At 39.6% G+C, this 13,412-nt stretch overlaps 1 protein-coding gene and 1 pseudogene across 3 annotated transcripts in view; one reads left to right on the forward strand and one right to left on the reverse strand.

Moving 5' to 3' along the window:
- KIFAP3 (kinesin associated protein 3) overlaps positions 1-12,856 on the reverse strand; it is a 181,304-nt gene extending 168,448 nt beyond the window's left edge. For 2 of the 3 annotated variants that reach the window (XM_042924554.1, XM_042924556.1), the window contains exons 1-2: positions 5,700-5,779; positions 4,326-4,445 (exon numbers count right to left, since the gene is read on the reverse strand). In XM_042924554.1, the coding sequence (XP_042780488.1) occupies positions 4,326-4,405 (80 nt within the window). In that variant the 5' untranslated portion in view covers positions 4,406-4,445; positions 5,700-5,779. Of the gene's footprint in view, positions 1-4,325; positions 4,446-5,699; positions 5,780-12,589 lie in introns of those variants that run through there. The other variant, XM_042924555.1, reaches the window with a different exon arrangement.
- LOC122211431 lies at positions 8,441-9,360 on the forward strand (annotated as a pseudogene).
- Positions 12,857-13,412: the final 556 nt, after the last annotated feature.

Consider the following 13,412-nt stretch of genomic DNA (forward strand, 5'->3'; position numbering starts at 1 on the left):
ATTGTATTCCTATTTCTCCTTTCAGTTCTGTCAATGTTTGCTTTCTATATTTAGGTGCTGTCATATTGGGTGCATATATATTTATAATTATATATTTTCCTGGTTGTCAGCAGGGCTTTATTCTTTTATGGAGGCTCTAGAGGAGAATCCATTTCTTTGTCTTTTTCAGCTTTTAGAGGCCATCCACATTCCTTTACTCATGGCCTCTGTTCTCCATCTTCAAAGCCAACAACAGTGACCAAGTCCTTTTCAAACTACCATCTTGCTAGTGCGCCTTCTGTCATCACATCTCTCTTTCTTTCTTCTTCTTTTTTTTTTTTTTAAATTTATTTATTTTTGAGAGACAGAGAGACAGAGCACAAGTGGGGAGGGGCAGAGAGAGAAGGAGACAGACTCCGAAGCAGGCTCTAGTCTCTGAGCCATCAGCACAGAGCCTGATGTGGGGCCTGAACTCACAAACCACGAGATCATGACCCAAGCCGAAGTCGGACACCTAACTGAGCCACCCAGGCGCCCCTGTCATCACATCTTTCTAAGACCACTGCCAGGAAAGGTTTCCCTAAAGAATTTTAAGGATTGTGTGGGCCCACCCGGATAATCCAGAATAGTCTATCTTAAAAAAGTCCTTAACATTAGTCATATCTGCCAAGTCCCTTTTGCATATAAGGTAATATATTTACAGGTTCCAGGGATTAGGATGCGGGCATTTTGGGGGGAGGACGAGAGCATTATCTTGCCTACCAAAACACCCACTATACTGGTTAATTTAAAACATCAGACAATACCAAATGTTGGCAAGAATATGGAGCAGTTAGAGTTCTATATTGCTTGTGAGGATGCAAAATGGCACAACCATTTTGGAAAACAATTAGCAACCTCTTCAACAGTAAGCATAGATCTACCACGTGACCCAGTAATTCCACTTCTAGATATTTACCCAAGAGAAATGAAAACATATGTCTACAGAAATGGGTGTCCACGAATGTTCATGGCTGTTTGCATAATAATACAAAACTGGAAACAACCCAAATGTGCATCAATATATCGATTGATACAAATGGTGGGATATTCACATTATGGATATTACTCAGCATTAAAAAACAAACCTAACTGCTGATATACACAGCAACATGAATAAATCTAAAAACATTATGGGGGTGCCTGGGTGGCTCAGTCAGTTAAGCATCCAACTTCAGCTCAGGTCATGATCTCATTCATGGTTTGTGGGTTCAAGCCCCATGTCAGGCTCTGTGCTGATAGCTTAGAGCCTGGAGTGTGTTTCAGACCCTGCCTCTCTCTCTCTCTCTCTCTCCCCCTCTCCCACTCATGCTCCATCTCCTTCTGTCTCTAAAAAAATGAATAAATGTTAAAAAAAATTTTTTAAACATTATGATAAAAGAAACAGATGGTTTGATTCTGGCAAAGAAGCAAAAAGCAAACTGAGGGCAAAGCACAAGCTAACACCCTGCACCCACCCCACCCCCAGGTGGGGGTGACATGATATGGGTGACATTTCTCTAAGAAAAGAGAAAAACAAATGGTTAACTAATAGAGATCATAGTCATTCAAGACACGAGTCTCCATCAGTTTACAACTGTCTTAATGATTAGCAAAAAAAATGCAATCTCCAGAAACCTATAGATTCAATTTCCTGGACTCTAAAGTCACCCTTGCCTCCATAGGAAAGAAAATCTTATATAATCAGTCACTCCTCACAACCCCAGTGCAGCTTTTTCTGCCTATGGGACCTGTCTCCATACTATAATAAAAACACCTTTTTGCACTGAAAATGTCTCAAGAATTCTTTCTTGGCTGTTGGCTCCCAAACCCCACTTCAAACCACATCAATATCATGAATGAGAAATTCTTCAATATATATATATATTTAAAAAAAAAGGCAGATAAGTGATTGCTTGTGCCAGGCATAGAGGACAGACAGACTGAATCAGGATGGGGAACATTTGGGTTATTTATACATCTGTCAAAACCCATCAAACTGTAGACTTAAAATGCCTTTCCTTTACTGGATATCAATTATTCCTCAATTTGGTTGTTTTAAAGGGTATAACAAACAAGGAAATTGGAAATTCATATTTAGATATAATCAAATTACATAATTACAAAGATAAAAAGAAGATTTCAGATGCCATCACTGTTTTTAAATATATATATATATATATATATATATATATATATATATATATATTAATTTAATCTTTCCCTCTTATTGCAACCCAGTGGATTATAAATTTTTTGAGTGAAGAAACCAATCCCATTCAGCATGTGGAAACTGTGGTGATGGTTAAGAGCCTGAATTTGGAGTCAGAACTGGGTTAGAATATCTGATCCACCATTTATTTACTCTTTGACCGTGGGCAAGCTAAACATTATAAGCTACAATTCTCTCATCTATAAAATAAGAATGGTAATAGTTTATGTATCTTAGAGTTAATTATGATGTTAAATGAAATAGCATACATAAATTTATAACAGGGTGATTATGGTAATGTTAATGATTGTTATTAGGTAAACTAGGGGTTCAAAAACCATATGTTAATCATGTGACTCTGAACACTTAAGCTGTGTCTTCTTCATTTAGAAAAATTGGGATAAATACCCAAAATGTAGAAGATTGGGGTGAGTAGGGTTGCCTGGGTGGCTCAGTCAGTTGAGCATCTGACTCTTGATTTCGGCCCAGGTCGTGATCTCAGGGTCATGGGATAGAGCCCCGTATTGCTTAAGATTCCCTCTCTCTCTCTCTGTCTCTCTCCCTCCCTCAGCCCCTTGCCCCCACTCATGCTCCCTCTAAAAAAAAAAAAAAAAAAAAAAAAAAAAAAAAAAAAATGATTGGGTGAGTACAAAATGAGTTAATCTTGCAGACCATACAATTATATGAAAATCATTATTTCAGCTTCATCTTTAAATTGGTCAACTGCATTTTTAACACTGTAGCAGCAGTGAGGAGTTTCAAAGTATTGAAGAAAGTGATTGCTACTTCTTGAGTCTTATAATTTAACATAGAAGAGAAGGAATACAAAGGCACATAAAGCTCTCTATGACAGAACCATTTAAATGCAAATAACCCCCGTAATAAACCTGCATTCCAAGGATGGTTCCTGGAGGGCTTCGGAGCTATAACAGTCGGGCTGCCTTGCTTTGGAAGGCCTTCTTGTTACTGTCACAGTTTGCCCCGACAAGCAAAACTTCCTCCTGGAAGCTTTTCCTGAACTCCAGACTTAGTAAAGTGACTTCTTCGTTCTCCTACTGCATTTACTGTATATGAAGGGCATAATTTGTTTATGCTTCTATTTTTTCTTTTTCTTTTTTCCAATATATGAAATTTATTGTCAGAGCTTCTATCTTTTCTAATAAGAGTGCTTAAAAAGGTATAAAATCATGGATTTCCAATTACATTTCTAATCATAGTGCTTGGCACATAGTCACAACTAATAAATGATAACTGCTACTGTATCAGATATAATTACAGCCTTCAAGGAGCCTGTAATCACCAGGTACATAATCACCAGTTCACTTGTATGTAAACAAATAAATGCTGAACATATTAATGCTTGTCATAATGGCAGCATGAAACAAGTAGAATGTTGGCATAAAGGAGGGAATAACCCACTCATCATGGTGGACAGAGTTAGGGTGAGGCTCACAAAGGACGAAAAAAAATTTTAGCAGAGAGCATAATTGGGAAGGAGAAGCCAATAGTACATATAAAGACACAAAAGCTTGAAACATCAAGGGATGTTTTACTAACTGCAAATAGTTTGAGGTGTTTAGAGAATTAAGTTTGAGTAAGAGCAGTAAAAATAACTTTGAAAAAGCCAGCAGGGACAAGATGATGTGAGAGAATCATCTGGTGTAAGAGAATATGATATTTGGATATTTTCTGCAGGCATGGGGAGCCACAAAACTGTTTTTATTTGTAATATTTTTATTTATTTTTGAGAGACAGCAAGAGACAGAACACGAGTGGGAGAGGGGCAGAGAAGGAGGGAGATACAGAATCTGAAGCAGGCTCTAGGCTCTGAGCTGTCAGCACAGAGCCCAGTGTGAGGCTTGAACTCATGAACCACGAGATCATCACCTGAGCTGAAGTCAGACGCTTAACCGACTGAGCCACCTAGGCTGCCCGAAACTATTTTATTATAGGAAAGTCATGTTGAAATTGATTACTTTTGGCAATACTAATTGTTCTATATTTTACCACACAGCAACATAGGGCAGAGGTGAAGGAATTACATTTTTATTCTCCAAATATGATGCTTTTAAATTTCCTGATATGCTTCAAGAGTCCATAGAAAATCCTTTCTTACCTTGTGACTGCCTTTGGGATATCATCAAATGGCCATGGTGGTCCAAAGAGTCCACATCCACTGGCTATTAATGCAGCCATCTTCTCACTTTTCAAATTAATTTGAGCTCACAATGCACATCTTAGAGCAAAGAAGATTTCAATTAAAAAGGACCCTTTAAAATACATCCTCTTCTTAAGAGTGGTAACCTCTGTTTTCAACTGGTATGACATCAGACAATAACTATGACATCATTGGGTTGCTCCAAGGGTGAGGACAAGGAAGCCGGTGACCCACTAGGACAATAAATAATGACACTCTGTGCTTTTCTCCTTCCTCAGGTTCTCTTACAGCCTGAACCATACTTTGAGAAAATAGTTGTGTGGTATGTCAAGCTGGTGATTCTTAAAGACATGCAGTCAAATGAATACTGGGCACAGTGTAAGTGGAAGATGTGCGCATTTAGTCGTACATGATTTGTTCACGTACAAAACCCCAGTGTTTGTGAATTTGCGTATGTGAATGTATACATACATGTTCAATTGGAAGTTTCCTGCAAGAAAGCATAGCTGTTGTAGCATAGCTGTTGTTATGCTTTCGGAAAAATGCACATGGCATGGTGAGGAAGAAGATCTGAATATATTCATCCAGATTAGCTGCATTTATTAATTTAACCAAAATTTGTGAGAAGGCATTGCTTTAGACTTAAGTATGCAGAAATGAATAGACGTAGTTCCTGACTTGAAGAATTGTACTAAATCCAGTAGGGATACACATAGGGTGAATAAATGAAATTCAAATACATTCTGTGGTAGAGCTATTATGTACCTCTGTAGAAATCAAGACGACTATGGAATCATTAATCAGGCATTTAATGCCGCTTCCAAACAAGGCATTTAAGAATTGAGGCTATAAAGTGAATGAAATACAGACCTTACCCTAAAGGAGGAGTTCAAAGTCTATGAATAGGCGATCAGAGAACAAGTAATTGGTGTCTCAGCCATATTTCCCACACACCTACACCCCAAGTCAAGTTTTAATTGGTTTTGTTTTCTTTTTCTGGATCCTGTTGTTTCAAACCATCTTACCCATTAATTTTGTTCTTATAAGTAGATGGCACACCATCTCTTTTCAACTTATTGCTTCAATTCATAATCTCTCACAGTGAAACAAGTTCTGTGCGAGTTGTAGATATTAAGTGCATCCAATCTCTCATTCCGTACACATTTGTTTAGTGCATATTATGTGTTCCAGGCACTGTTCGAGCTCAAGTAGAAGTCCCAACAGGGTAAATTCAGGCAATGGCTATAGTAGCAACCAGATGTTTCCTCCGAAGTCTTAGTAGCAGAAAATGTATAGAGCTGTAAAGTGTATGGTACAACTACCACCACATACCTCTGCTGTAATGAGTTGAAAGCTATTTGGTCCCCAAGGAGTGCTCTCTCTTCCTCACCTCTTTAAGAAAGGTATTGCCGTAACATAAATGTGACATACCCTCCGGGTCATTAAGAACAGAACCAGAACTGCCAGTTCATTCCAAGTCAGTTCCTAGCAACAACGAGTTAACAATAATATCTTTGAAGTTGGGTGAGAAATGAATTTGTGCTTCTAGGGTCAAAATATACTATGTCTCAGTGGGTGACATAGTCCCATAAGTACGGGGCTGACATTAAATCACATGTTACTTGACTTTAAAGCTTTTAACTTTGACTTTTCTTTTCTTCCATTTCCTTTCCCTTCTCTTCCCCCCCTCCTATTTTTTCCTCCCTTCTTTCCCTCCTTCCTTTCTTTCTTTTCATGTGTAGACAGCACATGTGGCATAAAAACAACCACATTGGAAACAGAATTGTATCTGATTTTGAACATTTCCTACCAAATCTGTCTCTCTTCAATGTAGACTTTGCTGTAGCAGGAGACAGAGTAGGTATATATCAACAACCCTGAGAAATGGTTGCAGTGAGGTCAGATTCTTTCCTGTGTGTGTTAGTGACAAAACAGCTTTAATTAATTAATTAATTAATTATTTGTGACAAAAACAGATTTAAAACTCATTTCATGTTAGCTCATCTTTCAGTACCTTGTCCAGGTTGCCCTTTTGTTTTTGTTTTTTTTTTTTTTTTTTCAAAGAGGGAGGGGTGAGAAATAAGATGATCCTATTCCAAACTTGACAAGTTGTAAAATATTTCTCTCAAATCAGTCTTCTTTCTGCGTTTCCCCCTCATTGGGATGGTAACTGCTTTTTCTTTCCAAAACGAGTCAGGTGAGGATGTCAACGTTGCTCTGAATAAAAGATGCTAGTATGCCATCACAAAAACAAAACAAAGTCGAAACAAAGTAGGGAAAACGCTGCTTGTCCACTTCCCTGAATTGTTCTCCTTGGAGCATGGTGATGTGCATTTCTTTTTGAATCGTTTCGTTGATATTAAACCAGGCCCTTGTGCTTTCTAAGCAACAGAAATTGACAAGAGGCCAAATGGACGTTTCATGCAAGGCTTTATTGGGGCTTTTGAGCACAGGGGAGGCAGAACAAAGCAAGAATCCTCAGGCTGACTCTCCCAGGAAAGGTAGAGTTTTTTAAAAGAAACTTGGGTGGAAAAGGGTGATACCTAAGCAAGTAGAAATGGGGATTTATCAGCACCTGTGTATTTTTTTTAATGTTTATTTTTGAGAGAGACAGAGACAGAGACAGAGACAGAGACAGAGACAGAGTGTGAGTGGGGGAGGAGCAGAGAGAGAGGGAGACACAGAATCTGAAGCAGGCTCCAGGCTCTGAGCTGTCAGTACAGAGCCCGGTGTGGGGCTCCAACCCATGTACTGTGAGATCATGACCTAAGCTGAAGTCTGATGCCTGACTGACTGAGCCACTCAGGGGCCCCAGCACCTGTGCATTTAAAGGAAAGGTCATGTTTCTTCATGTTAATTGCACCTGTAATTAACACGTTAAACCTCTGCCCTGGGTGTGATTTTTCCTATTATAATGAGGGGGAAAGTCAGTGAAAGTTCAGCACTGGGGTCCACCTGGGTGCAGACTGGTTTAATCTGGTCTTGCCTAATCTCCATAGTAAGCATCCTCCCAAGGACATAGAGTTTTAGGTGTTTGTTTGCTTGTTTGTTTGCTTCCCTGGCGGAGGCAGCCAAAGAATGCTGGATTTGTGGTCAGGGTTGAGGGGACCCGAGTCTAGTCCCTTTTTTCTTGTCCTCACTGAACTCTGTCAGCTAATCACCATGACCAAGTTGACAAGCTGATGGAAATTCCTCCATGTGAACTAAGGAAACATTAACAACTTAAACATTTTTAGTAAGATTGATTTTATTTTACTTTATTAAAATATTTCCGTGGTTCCCAGAATACCTTTTGTTTATAGACCTTCAGATTTGGGGCCAGGATTGATTCTAAGATTATTCTGTTGCCTATACATTTGAGTTATAATATCATTAAAATTGAATAAATCTGAAAAACTTTGGAAGTTCAACTCTATCAATTAAAGAAACTCATATTCTACTTTTTTGTTTTGCTGGTTCATTAACTCAGAGCAAAGAAAAAACAAAACAGGCCACAGGAAATGCTCTCAGCAAATGAGTTTTGAATGACTACTTATAGACAAGGAGAGAAATCATCAAATAAATTGAAACTTACTCTTAAACTTTGTCATAAAGTAGTAGGTTTTGTGTTTAATTTTTTGCATGTAGGCCATTAGGGTGAAGACTATATAGAAATTGGGGCTTTTGCATTTTTTTTCTATTAAATAATACTGTCCCTTGTGGAGAGAGTAGTCAAGGAGAGGAAGATTGGATGATTGTCCTTTATTTACTTCCACCTTAGTAAACATTTATTTTGTTTCAGTTCTGTTGGTTTCTACTGGCTCAAAGGTAATTTGTTCTATTGCATTAAAAAACTATGCAGGGGCACCTGAGTGGCTCAGTCGGTTGAACATCCAACTTCAGCTCAGGTCATGATCTCACGTTTCGTGAGTTCGAGCCCCACATCGGGCTCTGTGCTGACAGCTCGGAGCCTGGAGCCTGTTTCAGATTCTGTGTCTCCCTCTTTCTCTGACCCTCCCCTGCTCGCTTTCACTCTGTCTCTCTCAGAAATAAACATTAAAGATATAGACCGGAAGCCAGGATCTTAGTTCTCTTTCCCATCTTGCAAGATGGCGGGCGAAAAAGCTGAGAAGCCGGATGCTAAGGAGAAGAGACCTGAAGCCAAGAAGGCTGATGCTGGTGGCAAGGTTAAGAAGGGTAACCTCAAGGCTAAAACGCCAAAGAAGGGGAAGCCCCACTGCAGCCGAAACCCTGTCCTAGTCAGAGGAATTGGCAGATACTCCCGATTGGCTATGTATTCGAGAAAGGCCATGTACACGAGGAAGTATTCAGCAGCTAAATCCAGGATTGAAAAGAAAAAGAAGGAGAAGATTCTTGCTACTGTCACAAAACCAGTTGGTGGTGACAAGAATGGTGGTACCCGAGTGGTTAAACTTCGCAAAATGCCTACGTATTATCCTACTGAAGATGTGCCTCGGAAGCTGTTGAGCCACGGCAAAAAACCTTTTAGTCAGCATGTGAGGAAACTGCGAGCTAGCATCACTCCTGGGACCATTTTGATCATCCTCACTGGGCGCCACAGAGGCAAGAGAGTGGGTTTCCTGAAGCAACTGAGCGGTGGCTTGCTACTTGTGACTGGACCTCTGTCCCTTAATCGAGTTCCTCTGCGTAGAACACACCAGAAATTTGTCATTGCCACCTCCACCAAAGTTGATATCAGCAATGTGAAAATCCCCAAACACCTCACTGATGCTTACTTTAAGAAGAAGCAGCTGCGTAAGCCCAGACACCAGGAAGGTGAGATCTTCGACACGGAGAAAGAGAAATACGAGATTACAGAGCAGCGCAAGGTTGATCAGAAAGCTGTGGACTCGCAAATTCTGCCAAAAATCAAAGCCGTTCCTCAGCTTCAGGGCTACCTCCGCTGTGTTTGCTCTCACGAAGGGAGTTTACCCTCACAAATTGGTGTTCTAAATTTCTTACAAAGAACCTAATTAAATAACAGATCCATCTCTCCTGTGCCTTTTTTTTCTTTTTTGTTTTTAATCTTTCTCTGCCCAGAGGTGTGGTTTGACTCTGCGTGCTTGTGGCATCTTGGCCTCTGCTAAGAGCAGTCGGGGTCGGGAGGCTGGCACCAGCTGCAGTGGAAGCTCCACTGTATCATCGGTTTGGATCAGCCTTCTTGCCTTCCTCACCGTCTGGCTTGCCACCCAGCACCCACCAGTAGGGAATAGCGACATTTCCCCAGTCGTTACCGAGCAGGTCAGTACTGGGCTATGTGGACAAAAAATCGCTCTTCTCTTCAGGCCACAAACTTTCCTTCCTTTGAATGGGTAATACCCGTTTCTCCCCCATAATCATTGCAATCTTGTATATCTGGTTTTTTAAAAGCATACATAGCAACATAGCAAATGCGTATAATTATTTACCATCTTTTTTTTTGTTTGTTTGTTTTTAACCAAAAAGCCCTTATGCTGTACATACTATTACACAGATGACAAACCGTGTGTTTTGGTCATTCCATAGAAAGTCCCATCTTCAGAGGCACCTGGGTGGGTCAGTTGGTTGGGTGACCGACTTCAACTCAGGTCATGATCTCGCAGTTTGTGGGTTCGAGCTCCGCATCGGGCTCTGTGCTGAATGCTTGCTCGGAGCCTAGAACCTGCTTTGGATTCTGTGTCTCCTTCTCTCTCTACCCCTCCCCCACTTGTGCTCTGTCTCAAAAATAAATTAAAAAAAAAAAAAAGAAATAAACATTAAAAATTAAAAAAAAAAAACCAACTGTGCAGTCATATGGAGAGAAGGGGGATGAATATTGAGGACATCGGTCCTAACAGAAACACAATTATAAGAGGGAAAATTATATTTTACAGATGAGGAAGTAGAGATAGTTGGTATAAGTGAGCAGAGCTCAGACGAGTTTCGTAAAATTTTCCTTTTTTATTTTTACCTTTTTTATTATAAAGTAACACAGATATAGACAGCTGTATGAGTCAGGTGCAGACCTTAGTGAATTATTGTATGGCAAACACCCTTGTAATCAGATGGAGATACAGAACTCTTCTAGCCACCTCAGAAGCTCCTTCCAACATCAGCCCCTTTCTTGCCTCCAAAAGTACTCATTGTCCTGACTGTGACAGCAGCCACATCCTTGCGTGTGCATCCCTAGATACCATAGTTAGATTTTGCCCATTTTTAAAAACTTGATAAGTCTCTTAAGTCTCTGTTTAAATTTACATATTTCTATTCTATCCCCTTCTTTTCCTTACATTACAGCTATTGAGGAGACAGCAGATTTTTACCTCTAGATTTTCCACGTTCTGGATTTGCTGAGCACATACTTATGATGGAGTCTAGTATCTTTCTCCTGAAAAAATATATTTTGTACTAATTTGCAGCTAAATCCAGAGGCTTGATCAAACTCATGCTGGACTCCTTTGGCAAGATAATAAATGGTGTTGTATTATTTACTCAAGGAACACAGTGCCTGCTGTTCACTTCTATTTGCTGTCAGTAACCCCCAGTGCTCAATGCTACCAGTGTTTTTTCAATGTCTTTGTAGTCACTTTGGTTGCTTGAAGCTCATGCTTGAGTATATTTCTTAGGAAGGGCTCATGGCAACAATATTCCTTGAGGATTTGCCTGTTGATAACAGTTGTCTGTGCTTTTTGTACTTGAAGTTCAATATTACTGGATACAAATCTAGCAAGGGAGGGGCAGAGAGAGAGGGGGAGAGAATCTTAAGCAGGTTTCATGCCCATCATGGGGCTCGATCTCACAACTGTGAGATGTTGACCTGAGCTGAAAGAGTCGGGTGCTTAACCAACTGAGCCACCCAGGCGCCCCTCGATGCTATCTTTCTAATGTGATTTGGAAGGATCACCCAAAAAGTTATGCTGCCACTACCATCATTCTAGAGTATGCTCTAGGGAATCTGAAGCCCAAGGAGATAAAGTTATTTGTCCAAGATCACACAACTAGCGGCTGAAGATAGACGTATACATAAAGCGTCTTGATAATGCCAGGTACAGATAATCTGCCTAACGCATGCTCTTTCTTCCTTCTTCCCCTCTTCTTCCCAGCCTTCTTCCTTTCCTTCCTTTCTCCAATTCTCCTCATTCCCTCCAGAGCCTATATTTAAAACCAGTGATTTCTGACTTCAAAGCCTCTGCAAGCTCATTTAATATGCTATGCATCTACCCCATAATGTGAAGTCGCTAGAGCTTTTCAACAAATTTAAACAAAATTAACTTTATTAAAACCTATAGTCATCTTGCTCTAAAGAACACTTTCCACTATGTTTTTATGCTCACATTCTTTTCAAATGGAATCTACAAATGTTAGATTCTTTGACACATGCCTCATTAAAATTGGTTTGTTAGAAGTAAATTGGTCCCCTTATTTTAATGAATCCATTTATAGAGATTTTATATAATCCTTTAAAAGCCTTCTTTCTTATCTTCTACTACGGCCTAGGAAACTACATTTGATTAGGAGTCAATGAAATCTGAATCTGAAAAACCTTGATTTCACTTTCAAATTTACAGAATTTCACACAATTTAAAGAGATTTTTTTTTAAATTAACATTTTTTTAAAAAAAGAGATTTTTAAAAATTTCACAGAATTTAAAGAGATTTTAAACTTGGCCAAAGTTGAACGTTCTGCTTTTGAAAAATCTTCTGAAAGATCAATTTTGAGTAGAAAGCTATGCAGCTCTCAGACACAGTTCCCTAAAATTCTAAGCTCCATTGGTTAGGGTGCTTGTCTACTGATGATACTTGACTGAAACAGATTCATTCAAAAATTGAATGCCCCATGAAGGCTCCCAAGGAATTTACACTGTATACTCTGTCATATAAACATTCCAACTTACTAATTCTCCATAATCCTCTATGTAAAGCCAATCAGTAATTAGATCGTGGGGAGCAGAGTTTTGCTTCAGGTATGAAATCACCACACAAGTCCTAAGGGATTTATAGCTCTATTTTAAGCTAGCGCTTTTATAAAATCCTGTTCCAGTTTTTGGCTCTGTAATGGATTTCCCAGGTTGGTGATACACCACACAGAAAACACCGTTTCCTTATTTTTCTTTCCTTGAACTTCCTGCTCTTACTGTGCAGGCTTAGTTCATACTGTTTGAATTTACTTATTGTGGTTTGCATAAAATTACCATTCACTCATCTACACATAGTAGATAATGGTTATTTGCCTATAAATCTAACAGGTACTGAGTTTTATTTACCCTCCTGCTCCGTGGGCACTCTCTGAACAAACCGGCAGTTGTTCTTGAAACATTTTCCATTTTTTATGAGATTTGGACCTGTTTCTCCTTGTTGCTTTGTGTGCTTTTTAGCAGCTTGAGGCTCCTTCTTTCATGGTGTTTACTCTGGAGCTGGTGTGAACAGAGGCCCTTGGAAATGGTAGAGTGTTAATATCCTAGAGGGTGTCCTGCTACATGTAAAAGATCGCGTCGCTAGGCTGCCGGGAGCTGCAGCGGAAGCCGGGCTTTCACAACATGTGCAGATACACTCACAGTCACGAACGGTCACACACCTACGCTCAATCTCTCACGCTCTCCGACGCGCATGTGCAGAAACGGTCCAGGAACCCCGACCCCACGTTCATCGGGATGTTGCTTTGCATTCATTCTCAGAATATTTGGAGCCTCGCGTGTGTTTCTCATTAATGCTCATGTTTGATTGTCCTAAGTAATTTTTTTTTTTTTAAGTTAAATCAACCTGAATCAAAAACTGTCACTTTGCTTTAAAGGAGCACAATTAGCTTGCTCTGTGGGCACAAAAAGCAAAGAAAGAAAGAAATGAAATATCTGTGTTTCTTTACATGTGTTTCCATAAATGAGAGTGGCAGTAAGACACGGGAGTACATTTGAGGTTCAGGGGATTTTAAGGAGCTTTTGAACAAATCAAGCACAAAGTAGCATTACTTATACAAAGAAACTCATTCAAAACAGAGCTTGTTAACGGAATGTGGTTTAAAATCATGTGTTTTAAATAGATCTTCAGAACTGAAAGTTACTGGGCCAGAGACTGAGAGGTAATATAAGC

Source organism: Panthera leo, chromosome F3, assembly GCF_018350215.1.
Source record: "Panthera leo isolate Ple1 chromosome F3, P.leo_Ple1_pat1.1, whole genome shotgun sequence".
Taxonomy (NCBI): domain Eukaryota; kingdom Metazoa; phylum Chordata; class Mammalia; order Carnivora; family Felidae; genus Panthera; species Panthera leo.